This window comes from Gallinula chloropus (genome assembly GCF_964237585.1).
Source record: "Gallinula chloropus genome assembly, chromosome: 2".
In the NCBI taxonomy this organism is placed as follows: Eukaryota; Metazoa; Chordata; class Aves; order Gruiformes; family Rallidae; genus Gallinula; species Gallinula chloropus.
This window is the reverse complement of record NC_140086.1, coordinates 51,669,611-51,689,916: the sequence shown is the minus strand read 5'-3', so window position 1 is coordinate 51,689,916 and position 20,306 is coordinate 51,669,611. Positions and strand designations below refer to the sequence as shown.

At 39.3% G+C, this 20,306-nt stretch overlaps 1 protein-coding gene across 2 annotated transcripts in view; it reads right to left on the bottom strand.

The window, feature by feature from the left end:
- ROCK1 (Rho associated coiled-coil containing protein kinase 1) overlaps nucleotides 1-20,306 on the bottom strand; it is a gene marked incomplete at its 3' end in the record, with an annotated part of 84,743 nt that continues 64,437 nt past the window's right edge. Inside the window, exons 22-30 of one of the 2 annotated variants that reach the window (XM_084280121.1) lie at nucleotides 19,125-19,213; nucleotides 18,620-18,808; nucleotides 17,937-18,102; nucleotides 11,206-11,276; nucleotides 7,740-7,828; nucleotides 6,259-6,337; nucleotides 5,878-6,139; nucleotides 4,925-5,132; nucleotides 1-1,533 (exon numbers count right to left, since the gene is read on the bottom strand). In XM_084280121.1, coding sequence (XP_084136247.1) covers nucleotides 1,530-1,533; nucleotides 4,925-5,132; nucleotides 5,878-6,139; nucleotides 6,259-6,337; nucleotides 7,740-7,828; nucleotides 11,206-11,276; nucleotides 17,937-18,102; nucleotides 18,620-18,808; nucleotides 19,125-19,213 — 1,157 coding nt within the window. Of the gene's footprint in view, nucleotides 1,534-4,920; nucleotides 5,133-5,877; nucleotides 6,140-6,258; nucleotides 6,338-7,739; nucleotides 7,829-11,205; nucleotides 11,277-17,936; nucleotides 18,103-18,619; nucleotides 18,809-19,124; nucleotides 19,214-20,306 lie in introns of those variants that run through there. The other variant, XM_084280122.1, reaches the window with a different exon arrangement.

Genomic DNA, 20,306 nt, shown 5'->3' with positions numbered 1-20,306 from the left:
GGTCTTTCCATAAATTACTTTATTTCTCATTAAATGAGCACAGAGTCATTACCATATTAATAACAGATATGTTTATTATTACATATCCATCAGTGCGGCTTTCAATACCACTTGAAACATGCAAATCGTCCTAAGGACGAATCATTTTTCCAGTGCTTCTTATTTAATACACAACTGCAAAGCCATTATAAATTACTGAGGAGGTATTTGGTTAAGAAATAAAATAAAATAAAACCATACTGCCCATCCCATGAATGCATTCCTGCTACAAAGCAAGAGTTTGACAGCAATTCCTGAATCACCCGGAGCTTCTGCGTTAGATGCTTTTGGTTGGTTTGCCCCTCTGCATTGCCTATACACCTCTCAGTTTAGGAAACAGAATCTGTCTTCCTTTGTAGGAGGAATTCTCATTCAAAGATTGTACTTAATTTAGGAAATGAATCTAGCGTCTACCATACTGGGACCAATTCAAATTCAGTACAAACCACTGACGCCCAGCAGTTTTTTAGAGGTTTCCTTTGTTTAGTTTTAGATTTCTACATTTATTGACATGGCAATAATACAAATTATCTCAACTTAAGGCACTAAACGGACAATGTAAAACCCAGTAAAGTGTTCTAAGAATAATTTACATTTCAAACAGTGCATATATTTCTTAAATGTTAACTTAATGTATGTTATCACTTAAAACTGTAAGGCAATACGTTATACAGTTATAGAAACGATGTACCCCAAAATAGGCTTTCAAACGTGGTGGTTCTTTTTTACCGTTAGTTTCTAATGCCTCTAATAGTAAAATAATTCTGTATGGCTTGGCAAAAATGCATAGATTAAAGGCAATTACTTGTTTCCCCCCCTTTACAAACCTGCTGAATCAGTATTTTGTAAAGCATAATGCAAAACATTTAACACTTTGATCCATTCCATAGTGGGTGGTTAGCATTAAGGCTGTTAAGAACTCTGCAGTGAAGGCACTGAAGTTCAAGTGATAAGGCTTCATTTTTAAGCTAGTTCTGCAGTCTTCAAGAGCACAACTTTGAGTCTTGAAAGCAATTGCAGTCCTTCTCATTGAGAAACCTTCCTCCTCTACTCCGCTTCATATGCTCATCTTGACATAAATATCCCTTTTGCAGGGTAAACAGTCCTTTTCCTTTCACCAAGATGAAGAAAGCCAGCTGCATGTCACCATGATTGGCAGCCTTTTTCTTCTTTCTCTTTTTTTTTTCTTTTTTTTTTTAACCAAAAGGCAGCACCTTTTTGTACAAATCTAGCTAAGCTGTATTTGCTTTAACTCGCATTACATAGTAATAATTAATCTATTCTACCTTTAGGCAAACCCGCAATTAAACACCCTCGGCGTGCTTTTGTGCCAAAGCAAGGAGGAGACAGTAATAGCAATCTTAACCCTGAAGCCTGTGATAGTTGTGTTGAAAGGAACAACAGCCCGTCTGCACTGCTCTGTGTGGTTAAAAGAAGCCCTGTTTCTCAGACCGCATCCCATGAGATTCCATTAAGCACTTTACGCGTGGTTAGCTGCAACAAAGGAGAAAACAGACAATTAATAACAAATACAAAAATTAGCTTCACAACAACAGTGCTTATTTGCCAAGAGCTTCAGTGAAGAAAACACTTTATTTTACGTTAACAAACAGTTTTTTCAATTGAGGTGGCACTAAGATCGTACTGACACAACTTTTTACAAACTGTTCATAACTTCAAACAGCACTAAGTGAGCAGAGACCAGACAGATGATAGACACGTTACTGCAGCTTTAAAAGTAAACCATGAAGAGTAAAGAGTCGTGGGTGTGTTCATGGCAAATGCAAGGTGACCCTCTCTCACTTGCAGGACAAGCAAAGGCTTTCTGTGGGGCTAGAAGCACGCATGTGCAGCTGCCAGAGCTCATCTGACACACAGGATTTGTGTTGGTTTTCTGTGTTTTGCCTTTTTTTTAACCCATGCAATAACTTTATCAGGTGCCCAAGTCCAAACGCATTATAACAAAACATTTCCACTGTGCCACCACAGCATATTACAATCGGTGAAGTGTAGTTTCAGATCTAGCAGCAGTACTGCAAATGCTAGCAAGTTCATCATGAAGTTCTGCCCTGTATTTCCGAGTGACAGGATACTGAGGAATAGAACTCAAGATGAACTTATACATGAAGCTCCTTTCAATGGGTCTGATACACCCCTCCATGAAGTCAGTGAAGTGCCGCCTACAACTGCAAAGAAAGGCGGATCAGACCCTACAGGAAATGCCCCAAGATGTCTTAAAGCATGTGCTCAGCCTGTATCCACTCAACACAACAGTTAATGCCTGCTTACATGGTAGGACTCCACCACTGAGATCAAGCTCTGCTATACTGTCTGACAAAAGAACAATGTTCAGATACTTAGTAAAAGCTGAACACGTACATCCCATAAACGTTGTCACCGCTTCTCTTACTCCCATGGCTAGGTGAAGAGCTCACAACGAGAACTGCAGGCTGCAGTGTCCTGAGTTCATAGAAGCTGGACTAACAGCTCACTGCCTCCTGAAAAGGGACCGCTCTTCCTCCACCTCCGCACCTCCCTGACCCTAGGGGAGCACTCCCCTACTTACCTGTCCCCGGATTTGGCAGTCACTGTACTTCTCAGCGAGCTGATTCCACTCACTAGCTCAGCAAAATAAGTCTTCCTTTTTTTGATGGTCAGGAAACTGAATCACGGACCTTCATGGAACGGTCCAAAATGGATCATTTCAAGCACTTACCAGGGATCCAATGGCAGAAAAGCAGGGAAGGAAGACAGAGGGAAAATCCGCCCCCCCTTAAGTAACAACAGGCTGCCAGCTTAGCTCAACTACTGTGCAATCACAAGTGCTCGGTATATAAGATCCACTATAAATTTATTTAATAACCCAAATTTAAACATCTGGTACATCAGAAGTGAATAAACACAGTGTCTCTTCTTTCTAAACCTATAGGATGAGGTATCAGGGCATAGGCTGGCCGTACTGTATACATCACAGCAGCATTTGTCCAGTTCACAGACACAGCGAACATCAAATTTGTCCAAGAAAGTCACAAAAACATCCACAGTAGAAGAGCACGAAGGAGAAGTTCCTGCTTGACATTCACTCAGTGTAACTCAGTCTCGTAACTGCTCGCTCGCATTGCTCTGGAGGTGCCACCCCAGCCCCAGCACAGTCCAGTCAAACCAGAGGCAGCTATCTGACAGGGATGGAGCGCACTGCAGAGCCACTCAAGCAGCTCCACAAGCATCGGCCAGGTGCGGGGGCTCCCCACCTGCCTCCTGCATCCCTCTCCATGCAGCAGGACAGGCCAGCAGCATGCACATACCTAGCACTCCTGCTGGTCACAAGTACTGTGCCTCTCTAAACTGCTCACGCTCAATACGCTTCTTCCTCCATACTCTGTGCCTACAATGTTGCAGTGTTAAAACAGAGTTTGCTGTAAATTAATTGTTCTCAGCAGCTTTGTCAGTACTAAACATCAAACTCCCGCATGAAGAGTCTAGAAGAGTAATATAAATGTTAACTGTACGATTCACACAACAGTCTGTTAGAGAAACTAAAGACCTGAAGTACCACATGGGTATTGTTAGAAAACCCAAGGGGTTTATTTCTTCCAAAGAATGTGGGAGATCCCATTGGGTGATGGAGAAAGGCATGAACAGAGGCTGGACACTAGGGCAGAGGGAGAAAATGCAAGGCTGCAGCACTCTGATCCAACCTGATACTTCCCTACTGCAAGACCATCATCTTCACCCTTCCTCCACCCATTCCTGAGACAGATCTGGCCTTTTCCAGGAACCACTGCAACTTACTAACCCAACAGAAAACCACATGCTTTTCTCTTGTGGGGTTCGGCTGGGGTTGGTTTTTTTGTTGTTGTTACACTTTGGGTTTTCTGTCTTATTTTTAGTGAAAACATTCCTGGATTAGTTCTTCTCTGTAAAATAGATCAATTTACTGGGGTGATCTGTGAAGCATGAGCTGACACAAGATAAAGCACAGCAACGTGCAGCTCCCTCCTGGTGCTGGTGAGAAATCAGGCTCATTGAATCTCTAGGAACTTTAAAAAAGCATTTCAAACAATGGGGTTTCTCATTTTTAAAACATTCCCATTCAGTAGTTGCACATTTCTATGATTCTCTGACAGGCCAAATGCCGGCACATTAGTAACAGAGGTTGTCTGAATAACTGATCTCCCCAAACAGACTCATTTGCAAATACATAAAGCTCTTCATTCTAGAAGAGATCAGCTGCAAAATCGCTCTTGCTAAAGGCAACCCCAAGCCAGCATTTCTATTAAGAGAGGGAAGAAGAATGGATGAATTGATTTAAGAAAATGGATTTGCTCCCACAAAAGAGCACGGATGAAAACTTCTGTGCTTTACAGAAACAACTGCTGGGATAGGAAAAGACTGAGTAAGCAAGCAGGGGGAAATACTGGAATCCACACTTAAGCTGCCTCACACCGAAAGAAATGGTGAAACAGAGACTGAGACTCTCTGAGTTCCTCATTTCACCCCCACTTGCAGAAGACTTCCAGCTTATGCAAGCTCCGTGAGCCAATCCCCAAACAACTACACAGACCATCCTTGCAGTTAAATACCATTGCTGCTCTATCTACTGAGCCTTGCCTCTAAGCAGGGAAAACCACACCCAGCTCCTCAGGTGCACTGGCCATCTCTACAGCACCTTTCCAAATCCAAAGAACCAACACATTCACACAACAGCACAAGACTTCTGTCTGTTCCTTCTTTCCTCCTGTGATTCTATGATTTGAGCAAAGACTTCGATCAGCAGTTCAACAGTCTTAACTAATGGAATTATTTCACAATTTCACATTAAATAAGATCTATAAACAGGAGAGGGGGGTTGTTAGAAAGATCTGTATCTTTTGTAGTTTCTCACCTAGTTTTTCCAGAAGTATTTTTAACAGCTTTTCGGAATGACTGATTTGCTGAGGATCTTGTAGACATAGTTCTTGGAGAAGCACGAACAAAACTAGATGGTGGCGTCTTAGGGATCTTCTTTACTAAGTGAGTCACCCACTTCTTCTGTTCATCTTGACAGGATGCCAATAACAACATATCTCTTGCAGTAGTTACATCGTAACTCACTGTAAGCAGAAGGAGAAAGACATTCAGTGCAAACTAGGACTTGTTATCAAAGTAAAAATGGTGACATACCAGGTGTGCCACTGGAAAGAACGACGCCTACATACATACTTGGACTGGAATTGCCTATATATTTTTGGAGGACTACAGCAGGGGAAATTATTCCTAGGGTTTCTCTCAATATCTGTCACTCTGCAGTAAGGTTCTTGATTCTAACATTAATATTCAAGAAATGAGAAAACTTATACCAAATGCACTCTTACTAAGCTGGAAAGTTGTGTGGGTGCCTTAGGTGTGAATTCCAGAGTACATACCCCAAATACCCCACAGGAGCACAGAGAGGAGACCTTTGTTCCAGCCTGTGAAGTGGCTGCAGAACCACTCTGCAAGGTCTTAGCACAGCCTGGCGATACAGCCACTGCATTGTCCCTAACAGTTCTCCCTCTGATACGTGGTCCATATCTGGCAACCAAGGAGCTGTACTTGGGCACAAACCTCTAGGGACCTTTGTGCTCTCAGGGCCCTCAGTAGAGCCACATCTGTGACACCACCAAGGCTTCCCTATGGAGGCTTGCCACAGCTGCACGTTCATAAGCAGTGTCAACAGCCTTCTGTTTTAATAGTACCTTTTGTGTCTAAAACTGAAAAGCAGAAAACTTCTGAAGTGTTTTTATTTGCTGCCTGCGATAGTTTAGCAGGTCTGGCTAAACATGCAGAGAACACAGAATGCAAAACCCTGCATTATACCTTTGCACGGCGCAATTAATTCCTCCTTTTTATCTAAGTGGTCTCTGTGGCACTTCACATGGCATCTTCGACACTCTAGGGCAGCAGGGGGTTTGAAGACATGCCAGAGAGGTTTGGCACAGGCCTCACAGTTGGCTGGGAAGTGGTATAACGTCGGGATGAATTCATGGCCCTTGTGATTTAGAAAATTGGTCTTCTCTGCCGGCTGTACTGGTTCTACCTCCAAATCCTTCCGGCACTCCCCCTCATTAGCATAGAGAATCTGAAAAAGAAAACTGCTATGTTACTCTTGAAGCACTACATGTTTTTACACACTTTTCAAAGAACCTGCCAAACTTTTTCAAGAGAGTTCAATAGGAATGGGAATACACCTCTTTTTACCTGGAATATTTTAGGAATTTCTTCAGTTTCAGCTCTATATACATCTCCTTGAGTTACAGGCCGGACATGGAACAGCTTACTAGAGTAGAAGAAACAAGAATCAGAAAATGCTGAAGGCTATGTGTATTTTTAAAACAGTTCTCAAAGTGCTTTGAAGTTCTTGTAAATCTTGTTTATGTAATCAATATAATATACTTTAAGGCTACAATATGATTTGAGGAATTCATTCATAAAACATACAGCTCTTGTCTACTCAAGTAAGACCAAAACATTTCATAGCATGGAAAGAGGATTATCTTACAGCGGATTCAAGATCCATCGTGACAAATTTACCTGTAAAAAAGATAATCAAATTCTTCCTCAAAACACTGGGAAATCTAACTGATTATTGCCAGAAAAGCTTATTGATAACCCTGGCTGGAAGTAACCATATAAGTACAGTACTACTCAGTAACATTTTTACTAAGTCATCAGCTGACTAATGATCAATGCCAGAGCACCACAAAAGGTTATCTGGGGCACCAGCTGTTGAAAATGCTATAAAAATTGGAACAAACATCATCTTATACTGGGGCAAGACTGGAAGTCCATCTATCCCAACATCCTGTTTTCAACAGTTGCCATAATAGATGTTCATGAAAAGAGAGTAAGAAACAGCTCGGAGAGAAGATGACTGTTTTCCCGGTTACGAGCAATCTGCAGCTTGAGCACTTCTGGAGTTTGGCATCCCTTCCAGAGCACGGTATTTGTTAGTCACCCATAGACCTAGTCACGAATTTTAAACCCTTTTTTCAATTACTGGTCTGTAAGGTCCCATAATGTTGATCAGCTCTTCAAATATCACACGCAGTCATGTCTCAGCCATGGGCTTCAGTGATACCTGACACAATTTGCCTCATGTTTAACCAATGTAAAGGGATCACAATTCATTATTTTGTCACTCTAAACAGAAACTATCTGGAAAAGTTAGAAATGCTTGAGGTTTGATCAACACTGGTCCTTTCTCAACAAGAAAAAGGTATGAAACACAGGGATGAGACTCAAAATCAGGCAGCCAGTTCCTCATCTATCCCACAACCATTATGTCCTGCTTTAAAAAGCAGCTGTTGAAGCAACTGGAAAAGCCGGTCTTTGCAGGCTCAAAAGGAGATAACGTAATACGTAGGTTCCAGTGTCTCCAATCCTTCTCTGTCATAGCTAGGTGAGACTCTCCATCTCTGCAAATTCAGACCACTGACAACAGACAGTATCACACTGTTGGGTATTTAACTCTTTCTGTAACTTTTAGCAATAGTAGGGCAAAGTAGTATCTTCTGTTGACAGCACCCTGAAATAGGAAACAGACATTTTCCAACTAGTATGGGAAATTAAAAAAGTATTTATGGGGTTTTCATTCCAAGTTTCTAGATTTGTTATCAGTTACCTGACACACAAGGTTCTTTTGCTGATTATTATCCAAACCTAACAGCAGCTTTACTTACTCTATATCTAGTACCATGGATGGATTAGACTGGTCCTTGTCCTTTTCATCATTGTAGAACAGAATCTTTTTACTGCTCACCACAACATACTGGGGAAAAAAGAGTAAAAACAAGTTAAAATCGCATTTTTAAAAGCTATCCTACTGTACTCTCATATATATACACATCAAAAGCCTGAGTAACTTCAATTTTAAAAAGTGCTAACAGGAGGTATTTAAATCATCACACAGGCAACTATACTACTGAGCACTGTGCAATGATACATGCTGGAGTGGCTGTGTATTGTCACTGGAGAACCCTGAAAGGCTTGTCATGACCCTGGAAGTCGATCTGTACACAATCCCACAAATTGAGGTTGCTACAGATGTAGTTACTATGAAAATTACCATATCACTGTGAAACTCCTGGAGTGCAGAATCTGTCACTTACTGACACAGCTGTAAACAACAGTTCTAGTTCTAGAGACCTGCAGGACTCACTGTTACTTTGCACCAAGCTATTGGTAGGCTAAAAGAGATTCCCACAGCTCCAGTTAACTATTTCCTACACTTTCAAGGTAATGGACTGATAAAGAGCCAGAACAAATCAGCAGAAACAGAAGACTGGCATATGTTCCAAACCTAGGAATACACCGAGACAGTAAGGGAAAGGTTTGCAGAGAGGAAAAGAAATGGACCTTCTTTTGCTACATGATACTTTAAAGGTCAAACCACAGATTTTTTCTCAGAATGGTAAAGATGTTAAAGAACAGAAACATTTGGTAATGTGTTGATAAGTGTTTTAAAAGTCCTTACTCAGAATATGCATATTAATATGTATCCCATGCCACTGAACAAGTGGAGCACTCCAGAATGCATGGGATTCTGGGCAATAAGCAAGAGCTGCTGGTACTGCACTCTGAGCATACGCTCAGTGACAGTTGTGGCAGTTCCCTCTGCAGGCAGTTTCAAACGTTTTAGAAGGAACATACTGAAAGGCATGAGGTACTGAAGAAGATTAAAGAGAGTCAGGCTGCCTGCTCTGTCTATAGTGTGCTCCAGATCCAGGTATACTATGACACAGAAGCAGGGGAAAGGACAGGAAAGCAAGAGAGTGAACACACAAACAGTTCACCTTGAATTCCAGTTACTGGTAGGTAACTGAATGGGCTTCTGCATGATGAAGATACTGACAATGGTGGTTACTCCTACAAGACTTAACTGAATCTCCTCATTACAGAGGACTAGACTTCAAAACCTGAATATGAAAGTTACCTCAACAAGATTATAGAAGTCTTTTAAAAATCTGTTGTGTGAGCTGCATGATACAGTTGTACAACTCTGAAATGCACCTATAAAAAGCCATAAAGGGTCTTTCCCCTCCCAACCGAAAGGGCTTTCAGCACTCAGTCAGGATTCTTCAACAGAAAGCATGATCAACTTGCATAGGTACCAAATTGTAATGGTGTGACCCTCATCTGATCTTCCCCTCTGAAGATAAAGTCTGTGCTTGTATTGCTTTGATCTTCTTCAGCAGAAAGGTAGTGTCTCTTTTGCCTTTGAAGGAAGCACCTCAGTCTCTTACAGACAAGAGCAACGCCTTAAGATGACTACTACAATGAATGCCTATTCTGACTGCAATGGAACTAAGTTATTATACTGTATACAAGTCCTGGTAAAAGAACAATTTAACCTCAAAAGAAAAGCTACCTACAACAGCCTCAATATCCTGTTGCAAACACACATACACATACACACACAAAATCTTCTGACAGTACTTGAAGGATATTTTTAACATCTCCACTTGGGATGAAATGAAATTCCAGACAAAAATCTGACTAATTTTAGTGTTAGTTTGAGGTATAACTCAAGTGTTTATTCTCAAATGAATTTTCCATACTCAACCCTTTCTAACTTAAGCTAAGTGACTTGAGGGCATGGGGCAAAAACATCAGTCCTACTACCATTTGAGTCAGAAATGTGTAGCTCAAGTTATAACAACTCAGGCATTGATCCAATTGCTCTGCTAATGCCATTCTGTCTTCCCTTCAAGTTAATCTGGACATGCCTGTATTTGAGGTTTCATGCTTCACATCAACCCCCAAAGCATAGGAGAATTTAGGACAGAAACACCTGAGAAGGGTGACTCCAAGTCAGCTTATTTCATATGTAGTACAGTGCAGCCAACAGAATACACATATATATCAACATGGTCCTTTCACTACTCTATCCCACTGGTTCGAACCTCAGCTAGTTTAAGGAATCCTATCAGCACGACTCAAGGCATGGCAGACCCATCCATCTGTAGCTCAGATTTCCTCAACATGCAAGAACCATGATTCACACTCTGGAAGTAAAAATGGAGTAACTATCCAAAACATCTTGAGGGAACTAAGTATGCCTATACTGGGCATGCCTAAAGAAGCTCAGTTTTTCACTGCAGAAGCTTCATTGATCTTAAGCCTAAATTGTTAATCATCAGAGGATGCAAGAATTATCCCCATCTCTTAAAGACCAGAAAAGCCTGATAAGAGTTTTTCTGACAGAAAAATCATACCGGATTTTAGATAATCCAGAGCAGAATAAAGCTACACAACTTGTGACTAGGCACAGTCACTTCCATTCATGGACACTGCCAAAAGTGTGACAGCCACCTGGAGAATCAATTCTGGAACAACTGGAGTCAAACAGCCTTAGCTATCAAACAGAACAAGTTCAAAGTGTTATGAATAAACCGAGTAGTTTCCAATATTGGTCATTGAATGTAGCTTAGGGAAGAAGCAGGGAAATAAACTATTTCATACAAATTGCTTGCAAAATTTACCCAATTCTGGTGACCATGTTCACTTGTGTAATTTGTTATACTAAAGGGTGTTTGATGGGGGAACTGGAAACCCAGAAACATAATCAGAACCTCGTTCTGAGGATCTCAGTTTGAACATCTGATCAGATCATAACCTCTGCAGAGGCAACACAACACTGCTTTGTTTAGAGTGGGAATTCCAGCACAGGGGTCCACTTTCTGAGGGTAAACCAGTTCTTCTCAATAGAGACCATTTAATTCAGGGAGATGGAGACACGTGGTGAGTTACAGTGTGATGCACTCTTCCATTGCCTTCAGAAAATGTGTGGTATTGCCTACTTTCTGCTGTCAAGTTGCACAAAAAGCTTATTTTCCAGTAACAGTATTATAAAGCAGCTTGCTCAAAGGATAAATGGGACTTTTAATGGTTCCAAGATGCCCACTGTAAAGTATTTCCTCACCCACCTGTTCTAAATTTGCACAATGTTATTACACAGATTTCATATTGAACTTGAATTTTCTTACTGGTTTTTCTCCTCTTCAATAACGTAATGTATACACACTAAGTTACTCTAATTATGTTGTTGGTTTCTGAAATGAGAGCTGTAAAACCAATTCACTGTGTACCTAAAAAACTTTCCAAGGGACTTGAGGGGGAAAAAAATAATTAAAGATCCATTTGTACCTGTTTCTTCCAGCCATGCCGCTTTATATTTCCTTTGTTTGGTACTGAAAGCCAACCTTCAAGTCTTGATTCTGTTTTTTTTTAAAAAAAAACACATTAAATATTTTTATGTATTTATAAAAATAAAGCAGAATAGCACAAAAGCAAAGGATTACTAGAAAGGAAGATATACTACATGCAGCGATAGGCAATAACCTATTTGGCAAAGCAGAATAAAAAGCACAGCTAAATAAAACAAAGATATAAGCATTTACTCCATGCTTCATCACAAGCTAACACTTGATGATACAGCTACTGCAAAATAAAGTGAAGTTGCTTTCCTTGATGCCAACATCTAACGCTCTAGGTAAATAGTTTGCAAAGAGCCAGGCAGGAAAGGCTTTGCTTTGAAAATGTGTTACAGCTTCAATGGAGGATGATTAAGAGGATTTTTCAATATAAACATCGTTTAACATCCAGAGGGGCTGTATGACAATACTCAGCAGGAAGATGCAGCAAGTAAAACAAACCAGATTCACATTTTTTCCAAGGGCAACAGAAAAAGGAGAGTGCACAAGAGCAAGCAAAGCTACACGGGTGTCCCATTACTCACAGAAGATAAGCATAGGAGATAAATAAATAAGGAATGCAGGAAGAATCAACTAGATATAAAGAATAAGAGACAAGTGTTTTATTCAACTTTTCAGTGGACAGTTTTCCAAAGAGTATTGAAACAATGTATTTTCCTATCACAAAACTACTGAAATAATTTAACAATGATACAAAGAAGCATCACAAAAGCATTACCATTGCCTAATGTGAATCATAGATTTTAAAAACCCCTCCAGCTAACTGATACTGGCTTTTGACAGGTATTTTTCAAATTATGAAGCCAGGTAATAGCAGTGACAAGCTATCAGGATTCTATTCATCTGAAATGACACTGTAAAGAGACTCACAATTTTGTAAATGTGAGAATAATCAAAATTTCACTCCACAATTACACAATTGATAAAAATTTCTGTAATTTGTAAAACCAGGATTTGTTAAAAAAGTGTCAGAGTACAGAAATATAGCCAATAGCTAACATATGCATTCTTGATAATAAACTTAACTGGCAGAACTGAAAACACTCTCCACAAATATTTACGTAAGAAGGACCTACTGATCCCTTTTATCCTGCAGGGATAACTCTCAGATGTGTAGCCCAGCAAGATCTGAAACTATACCCAAATAGGCAAGAGATATTGTCCATATACTTTGTTATGTAAAATTACAATGAGATTGACAGTCCGGCCCTCTAAAGGCATTAAAAATTAGGCATTAAAAAATACGCATTAAAAATTAGGCATAAAACCCCCTCCCTGCATTAGCCTTACAGCATACAATAGTTAGAACCATTAAATTTTAAAAGATGAACCAGGTCCCACACTGCCTATAGGGCCAGTTTCTAAGTTCACTTCTACTTCAGCGTGTTCTAAAAGAAATTTCAAAGGAAGTAGGAAGTGGTTGAGCTCTTACAAATGAATCACTTGACATTGCTTTCTGTCTACCATAAATCTATTTTAGTGAGCAAATTCTACTTGCATGAGATGATTTCCAAGCTGTGAATAACATCTTGCAGTTGAAACTAAGTGTTTCTGAATGTACTCCCTTTCAACAAACCTCACATTCGTCTGGAACCAAGTGTCCTCTTGAAAGGGTAGATGAGCCCTTTCATTCCAGCCCTGCCACAAAGGCGTCTATCAAGTAATATTTATAGTACATTTTAATTTCCTTTGACAGGGTTAGCTAGCACAATTGCAAATGCTCATCTGGCCATCTCACAAATATTCTATCTAGAAGAATAATATTTATGAGTGTTCTGAGTAAGTAATTTAAAAAATATGGACTATCTAGACTATGAAAAAGAATCTTCCATTCCTGTCTTTAAAAATAGGCTCAAAACTATTGCATGACAACTTTCCTGTATTTTGGAAAGAACCCCAGAATTGATACTTTGTATTTCCAATCCAGAAAATCCAAGATAGGCCTCAAAAGTATCTGATGGCTAGGCTAGACCTGAGCAGAATATGAAGAAAGAATTCCATGAAAGCTACAGATCTCATAATTATCCCTGAATATGTATTAAAATGTGGATTTGTATTCCAAACATCTTCTGAGGGGGGACCTTATTGCTCTCTGCAGCTACCTGAAAGGTACTTGTAAGCGAGGTGGGTGTTGGCCTCTTCTCCCTAATAACTAGTGACAGGACTCCCTAATAACTAGTGACAGGACAAGAGGAAATGGGTTTAAGTTGTGCCAGGGGAGGTTCAGATAGGATATTAGGAAAAATTTCTTCACTGAAAGAATGGTGAAGCGTTGGAACAGGCTGCCCAGGGAGGTGGTGAAATCACCATCCCTGGAGCTGTTCAAAGAACGGGTAGATGTGGCACTTTGGAAGATGGTTTAGAAGTTACAATGGTGAGGCACTGACAGCTGGACGTGATGATCTTTAAGGTTTTTTCCAACCGTGATGTCTACTATTCTATGATCCATGTAAGTGCTCATATTATCAGGATTTGTTGTGATTCGGTATGATAAATGTGAGTTCTAACAGTAAGCCTTCAATAAAATCACAAAGAGAACCATGACTGCACTGATTTATAAGACCTTTTGTTGCTTTAGAGCTCAGTAATACCAGTGCCTCCCTGAGCAGTAGAGCATCTCTTTCAATGTTCAAGAGTTCCTACTCCTCAGAATCTTCCATAGTAACCACAAACTACCCTGCTCATCTTTTCCAGTCTACCACTGCCATTTGCTTCTTTCCCACCTCAGGCTGTCCTACTGTAATTTCCTGCAGATCTCACCAAGGATTGCTGGCTGGATCTTGCTTTGAGGTTTATTCAGGTGACGGCTACTTGCAGGTATTTCAGCAAGTCGTAACTGTGTCCCATACTAAAACCCCCCAACCTGTCAGCTTAAATGGCCCGTTTTCATTACTCCATCCGATCTTTGTGTAAAACATGATTTATAACATACGCTGTAGAATATTATGTGCTGCAGTTGAACCTGTAGGACAGCTCAATTGCTTCAATTATCTTGCCAATCAGATGAAAAAACCCCTTAATTCACAACAGGTTAAGTGCTGTATAACAATTCAATAAAAACCCCTTAAGTTCCTGATTATGTTTTGTCTTGACAAAGAAGAATTCTGTTTACAATCATGTAAGTAGTAATAGTTCCTAAGTCCAGCCAGGAGGAAGAGGCATTCCAAAGGCAGCATTAAAAAGCAAATATTTCAGCTGTTTTGGTAAGGGCTTTATTAACATTGGAGACATTAAGTGAGACATGAGCTGCTATCTGAATCAGTGATCGCAAGCGAGAGTTACAAGAAATGCCTAGGATTGAATACAAGGAAATCCTTCTTCCAAGTCATGATCTTTCCCATCTGGTGAAGGAAAAGCCCAAGAATAGCCTGGACCATCTAAAGGAGCCAATCCCTACCTTGGAAGCAGCACAAGTTGCTGAAGCACCTCCAAGTAAGATGCAGCTGTTAAGGTGTGTTACCATGTGATTTCTCTTTATCTACCTCCAAATTCAGAAAAATTTCCTTTAACCTGAGTATTAGGAATTAATTTTAGTATTGCCTTGAGTTTATTCAAAGAGCTCAAAGCCTTCTGACCCTAAAATTTTACAAGATGCTTTTCCCGTAAATTATGAGTTCTATTCTTACAGCTTCTCTGGTGGCTGGTAACCTAAGCTCCCTGATTATAAAAGACTCTACCATGTAGCCTGGACCTCTCTGCCAGGCAGGACAGTGGAAAATGCCTGAGAGCCAGGGCTCTCTCTGGAGTTGTGCCAACATTACAATCACATCATTTCACACCAAGTTTTCTCTCAATTAAACCAGTGATTGCCCATTGCCAGAACTGAGACCATGGAATCTTTTATATTTATACATGCTTACATTATTTTGTGTTTCCATTTTTCCCCTGGTGATGTTTTTGCTGTGACAGGAAATGGAATAAATCATACCATGATTACTTATTTAGTAATTCTACCATCTGTTTGCTTTCAGTATGTTTAAGGAATGTCTTCCCTGTAAGAACAGATGCATCAGCTAGAGAATCCTACTCATGAGATCCACCTCTTACACAAGATGCTATTTGGGGTGCTTTGAAGGAACATCCACGTTTGGGCTACAGAAGTGACCGAAACTTAGCACAGTTGAAGATAAACAACTTCATACAACTCAACCGTAGCACAAGAACTGTGGTGGGTATGCCACGTTCTGTTTTGAAGACTATTTACTTGGTTTGCAGAAGGCATGGGGTATTTCTACTTTGAAGATTGGCTTCCCCCCACTTCTAATGCCAGCACACTCCTCTGCCCTCTATTTGGCTCTAACAAGTGTGTGAAATGTGACTACACTTATGTTCATCTCTTTTAAATGCTTATTTTTCAACTCAGAACCTCACCTCAAACAAAACCAAAAAAAAAAAAGGCGTAGGGGGACGATGGATGGACACAACAGGACATGATCTAAATCTAGAGAAGTCCTAATATGTATTAGAGGTCCTACCTGCATGACACAGTAGTATCAGCAGCACAACTGCAGTAAAAATAAGAGAAAATGGCAGAAAAGAAGACAAGCAAAATGAAAGGATAGTAAAAAAGAACTAGTTAAGAGGGGTCACAAGTTTAGAAAATGAAGAGGAAGACCACAACTTCAAGTAATTGTCCATGTTTCAATTAACAATGGAAAAGTTACAGCTGACTTGAAAAGATCTTGCACATACTCAGATTTCTACCCCAGAGTTGAAGGGGCAGGTCATTCAGCCAGAAACCCAACTACGCATGTCTCCAGAGGTTAAACTAGAAAAAACGTACCTTAATGAGGCAGAAAGAGACCTTACTCCTACAGTCTTTCCAAGGTCTAAGAGACAGCAGGGTCATATTTACATACTACTGCCCTTAAGATGAAAATTGGGAAGGTACCTACGCCCAGATAGAGGCACTGACTGTTTTCAGTGTAATACACAACAGCCATTACACTGAAAATGGCTGAGAAGGAAAATGAGGGAATTCAAACCTACTCTTATGTAGAATAAATCTAGCTTGTAGGAAAATTTAAGTTCTCAGTGTACAGGAGTTTAAAAATTACAAATGACAGTATTATCCATTTAGTAGACACTATCAAACATCAGGCTTGACTCTGAATAGTAATTTGAAGGAATAAAAAACCCTCACCAATAAGTAAAATGCCTCTGATTTCTTTTTTTGCTCCAATTAAATGGAATACACTGAGAATTAATGTCCGAGAGAAACACTCCTGAGAAGCACTGGCAGTTCAGAAATAGCACAGGGAGCTCTTTGTAGGTGATGGTTAAGAACAAAAAATGTTCCTTCACCAATCTAATAGTTCTACAAATTTCCAATACTCAGTTTCAATGGAAGTCTGGCCTCAGATGATGTTTTGGAATGAAGAGGAATAGCTATTTACTTTACAAGATGGCAACTGCCTGAGTGTTTTCCAGATCAAACTTCAGAGTGCAAAAGGCTTCTTGGACAGAATGGAACTTGTGAAGACAAGACTGTATCATTATCTGCATGGAAATCTATTCTAGAACAGAACTGATTTAAATATTAACTGAAAAATAAAATTTAAAGATATACTGGGGAAGTTAAGACACAAAAATAGACACAGAAAGGAATAACTACATAGAAAACCCTGTAACCTACCTGAAATTTCAATCACTGTAAGATCCCTGGAAAAACTCTAGAATGTGGCAATGTGACCAGCATGAAGTACATTAACAGGAGACACCTAAAATGATTCTGTTTACTTTTGTCTGATTACTCATCGACCGAGGTCTTAAAATACCCCAAACATTTGATTTTCGTATGTTTTAATATTTTTTGTACAATAAAAATCAGATTGCAAATCTTTAAGACAAGCATGTAAGACAAACATTTATTAAGAATTTTATGATAAACTATAAAAAATTCCTTAACTATAAAAAAAAGCAAAGCTAGCTCCAACATCTGGAAATTGTTAAGTATAGCTTATTACCACTGAACCTTTATTCCTTTATCTAGAGATACAGAGTGGATCATGTGAAAGTCCTGATTACACTTTTTTAACTTTGGGGTGGGGAAATAAATCACTAACCAGTGTAACAGTGGGTCTCAAATATAATGCTTGGAGCTACGTGGAAATGGCTAACTACACTGTATTATTTGTTTGCATTTTCATCTGCTAAGTCAGAATACTGCGCAATTACAAACTTATTATCAAAACTCCTACAAGCATTCTTCACAGTGGCAGTTATTGCCACTTGACACAAAGGTGCTATGTGACTTGAGTAAGAACAAACAAGACGAAGGCAATTTTGCATTCAAGATCTAAAATACAGTGATGATGTTGTGGACGTGCTGGCCCTGTACTCCACTGGACACTGTGCATTGTCTTCACTATATTCACATAGCAGCAGATGTAAAGACACTCCTTCCACAGAAGTGGGTAAAAATTACACTCATGCCAAGCTGTACAGTGGGAAGAGTTATGTGAGAAGAAATTAAGACTTATATTTAAGTAGCTAAGGACACTAAATTATGAGATAAAAGTATTTAAAAAAAAAGAAGTGGAGATGTGATATAGAAAGAGACAGCCAGAAGATTTCTGAAAGGTACTGACTTGTTTGAAGCACTACCATCCAAAACTCTACCTATGCACAAAATCGAGTAGTTCAAATGTGTTTATCTCTTACCTGAAAGATTTCCATCTGTTTCATCTGTCTGGAGACTGGCAACGCTGGTAGAATCCATTCCTTGCTGAAGGTCCAAAATTTTCCTTCGTAGTTGTTCTATGTCGCTCTCTTTACTATCCAGCTGCATCTGGAGCTCATTCCTATACGTAGATTCTTCTGCTAGTTGCTGTATTTATACACACATGCATAGTTACTGTGACACCAAAAACATGGCAGCAAAGTATTCTGAAAACAAGCCTCATTACTTTTTATTATCTCTAGATAATTTATACTAATGTTAGCAACACTATCTTTTTCATCCAGTCTTGGAAAAAAAATTAAATATCAGAGATTCAGCAATGTATTCAAGTGCTGAACGCTCTGATTAATTTATTAAATTATCATTTGTTTTGAAAAGGAGACTACCTACCAGTAAAATAAACTGCATAAATTGTATGCTATACACTATTCAGTTTTTTAGTCTTCTTAATATATCAGTAACTTCCACAGTTGTTAATTTAGAAAGGGCAAATTAATGAGAACAAGGACAGCTGCACACTTGTCAAGTTCTCTGCCTCACTAAATTCTGTGGCCCAGAACATCTGAAACAGAAATTGTTATTTTTCCAAGCAGACCATGACTTGTGTTTTTCTTGCAGACAGAATTCCACAATGTGACACACAAAAAAATTAAGATTATTGTACCGCTTGCATTTCATTGAGCTCCTTTTGGTATTTCACTACCATCTGATTGAATTTCTCCTTTTCTTGATTAAGCTCTAATTGGAGCTTTCGGTTTTCCTTCTCTTTCTTCCTCAAATCTTGCATATTAGCCTTCTTTCTGTCGATTTTGAATTCTTTCCGATTCATTATCTCTGCCAGTTTGTTGACAGCCTGTTAAGCAAAAGGAAAACCAGGATGAAAAATTACATATGCAAGGATGTTTCATACAAAAACACTAAGTTCTAGTTAAGGATTTGATTGAAGAAAATCTTCAATATAAACGGCCCTTACTCATGACAGAAGTAATACCAAAAAGTACCCAACTTATTCTTTCAAATGTAAATACCAGCAATACATATTATACATCATAGTTAATATAAACTTAATCTCAAAGGATCTAAGAGTTACTTGCACAAAACCCAATAAACTGAAACTATATCTGATATGCTAAGTAATTATTGCTATTAAATTTAATTAAACGTTATACCTGTGTCTTCAGAGTTCTTTCAGTGTTGATGCTCTTCTCATAATGCATTCTAATATTATTGATTTCCTCCTCTTTTTTCATTTTGTATTCTGTTGAAATTAATATTAAACTTTGAGATATTTAGGACAAGGTAAGTATTTCTAAGCTTAATCACTTCTACAGTTGCATCTTTCACTCCCCTACATCCCCCCATTTTCCTGTTGTGTCACTTAATGTGCAAAACTGCAACAATAAAGGTTACCTGCTGCTGTCATGGATCTATCAGAAAGGCACCAAGACTAACTACAAATGCCACCAGATGTATTTTCATTTCCTGGTGATAACTAAGTTTGTTGCCCCATTTCTTTCATGTTCACACTACCAGAAATTATTAGTTAGTACACACACAGAATACAGCTGATATGATGACTGGCATTCAGTACAGATCCTCAAATCAGGCATAAAGAGAACATGGGGAGGGGAGGGGGAAGAGGTTTTCTTTAAACAAGGGATAGCCCTGTTCTGTTCTCCCCACCCTTCTCACACACCAGTTACTCAATTCTACCAATCCTTCTATCACACCTCCAGTCAGCTGATTTGTCCCCACCTTTCTAGAAGTATGCATTTCACTGATAAGGATCTCTCCACCAAAACCACGAGCAATTAAAGAATAATTTTCAAGTACTTAAAAATAACAAAGTCCATAAACTAAAAAATACTGAAATCAACTTGCTTACATAATCCCCACTATTACACAAATGGAGAACCAAGGGAAGATGTTTTTGTGTGCCTTCCTGCCTACACAGTGTTTGCAACAACATGGCCAACACAACCAGTAAGGCCTTTTCCTTCACAGTCAGTACGTATCAAAGCATGCATTCCAACTTTATAATGCTTGCTCAAATGGAAAACCGTGGGTGTAAACTGAATAGAGTAAATTCCCATATAGTCAGAATGCATGCAAACAGAATGCCAATCCACTGATAGGCATGAGATCACAACACTGATTCTCAGTCTAAGTGAGATCTTAAGGAAGTTGAAATACTGATACTGCTTTACTGCAAATACTGAAGACAGAAAACACAAAACTTGAATACATACACTGTGTGCAATATGAAATGAGTAACACAGCCCTATGCACACACGAGCATGGCTAGCAGAAGGGGGCTGGACAGACCGAGGAGGAGGAGGAGCTGTTCCAGA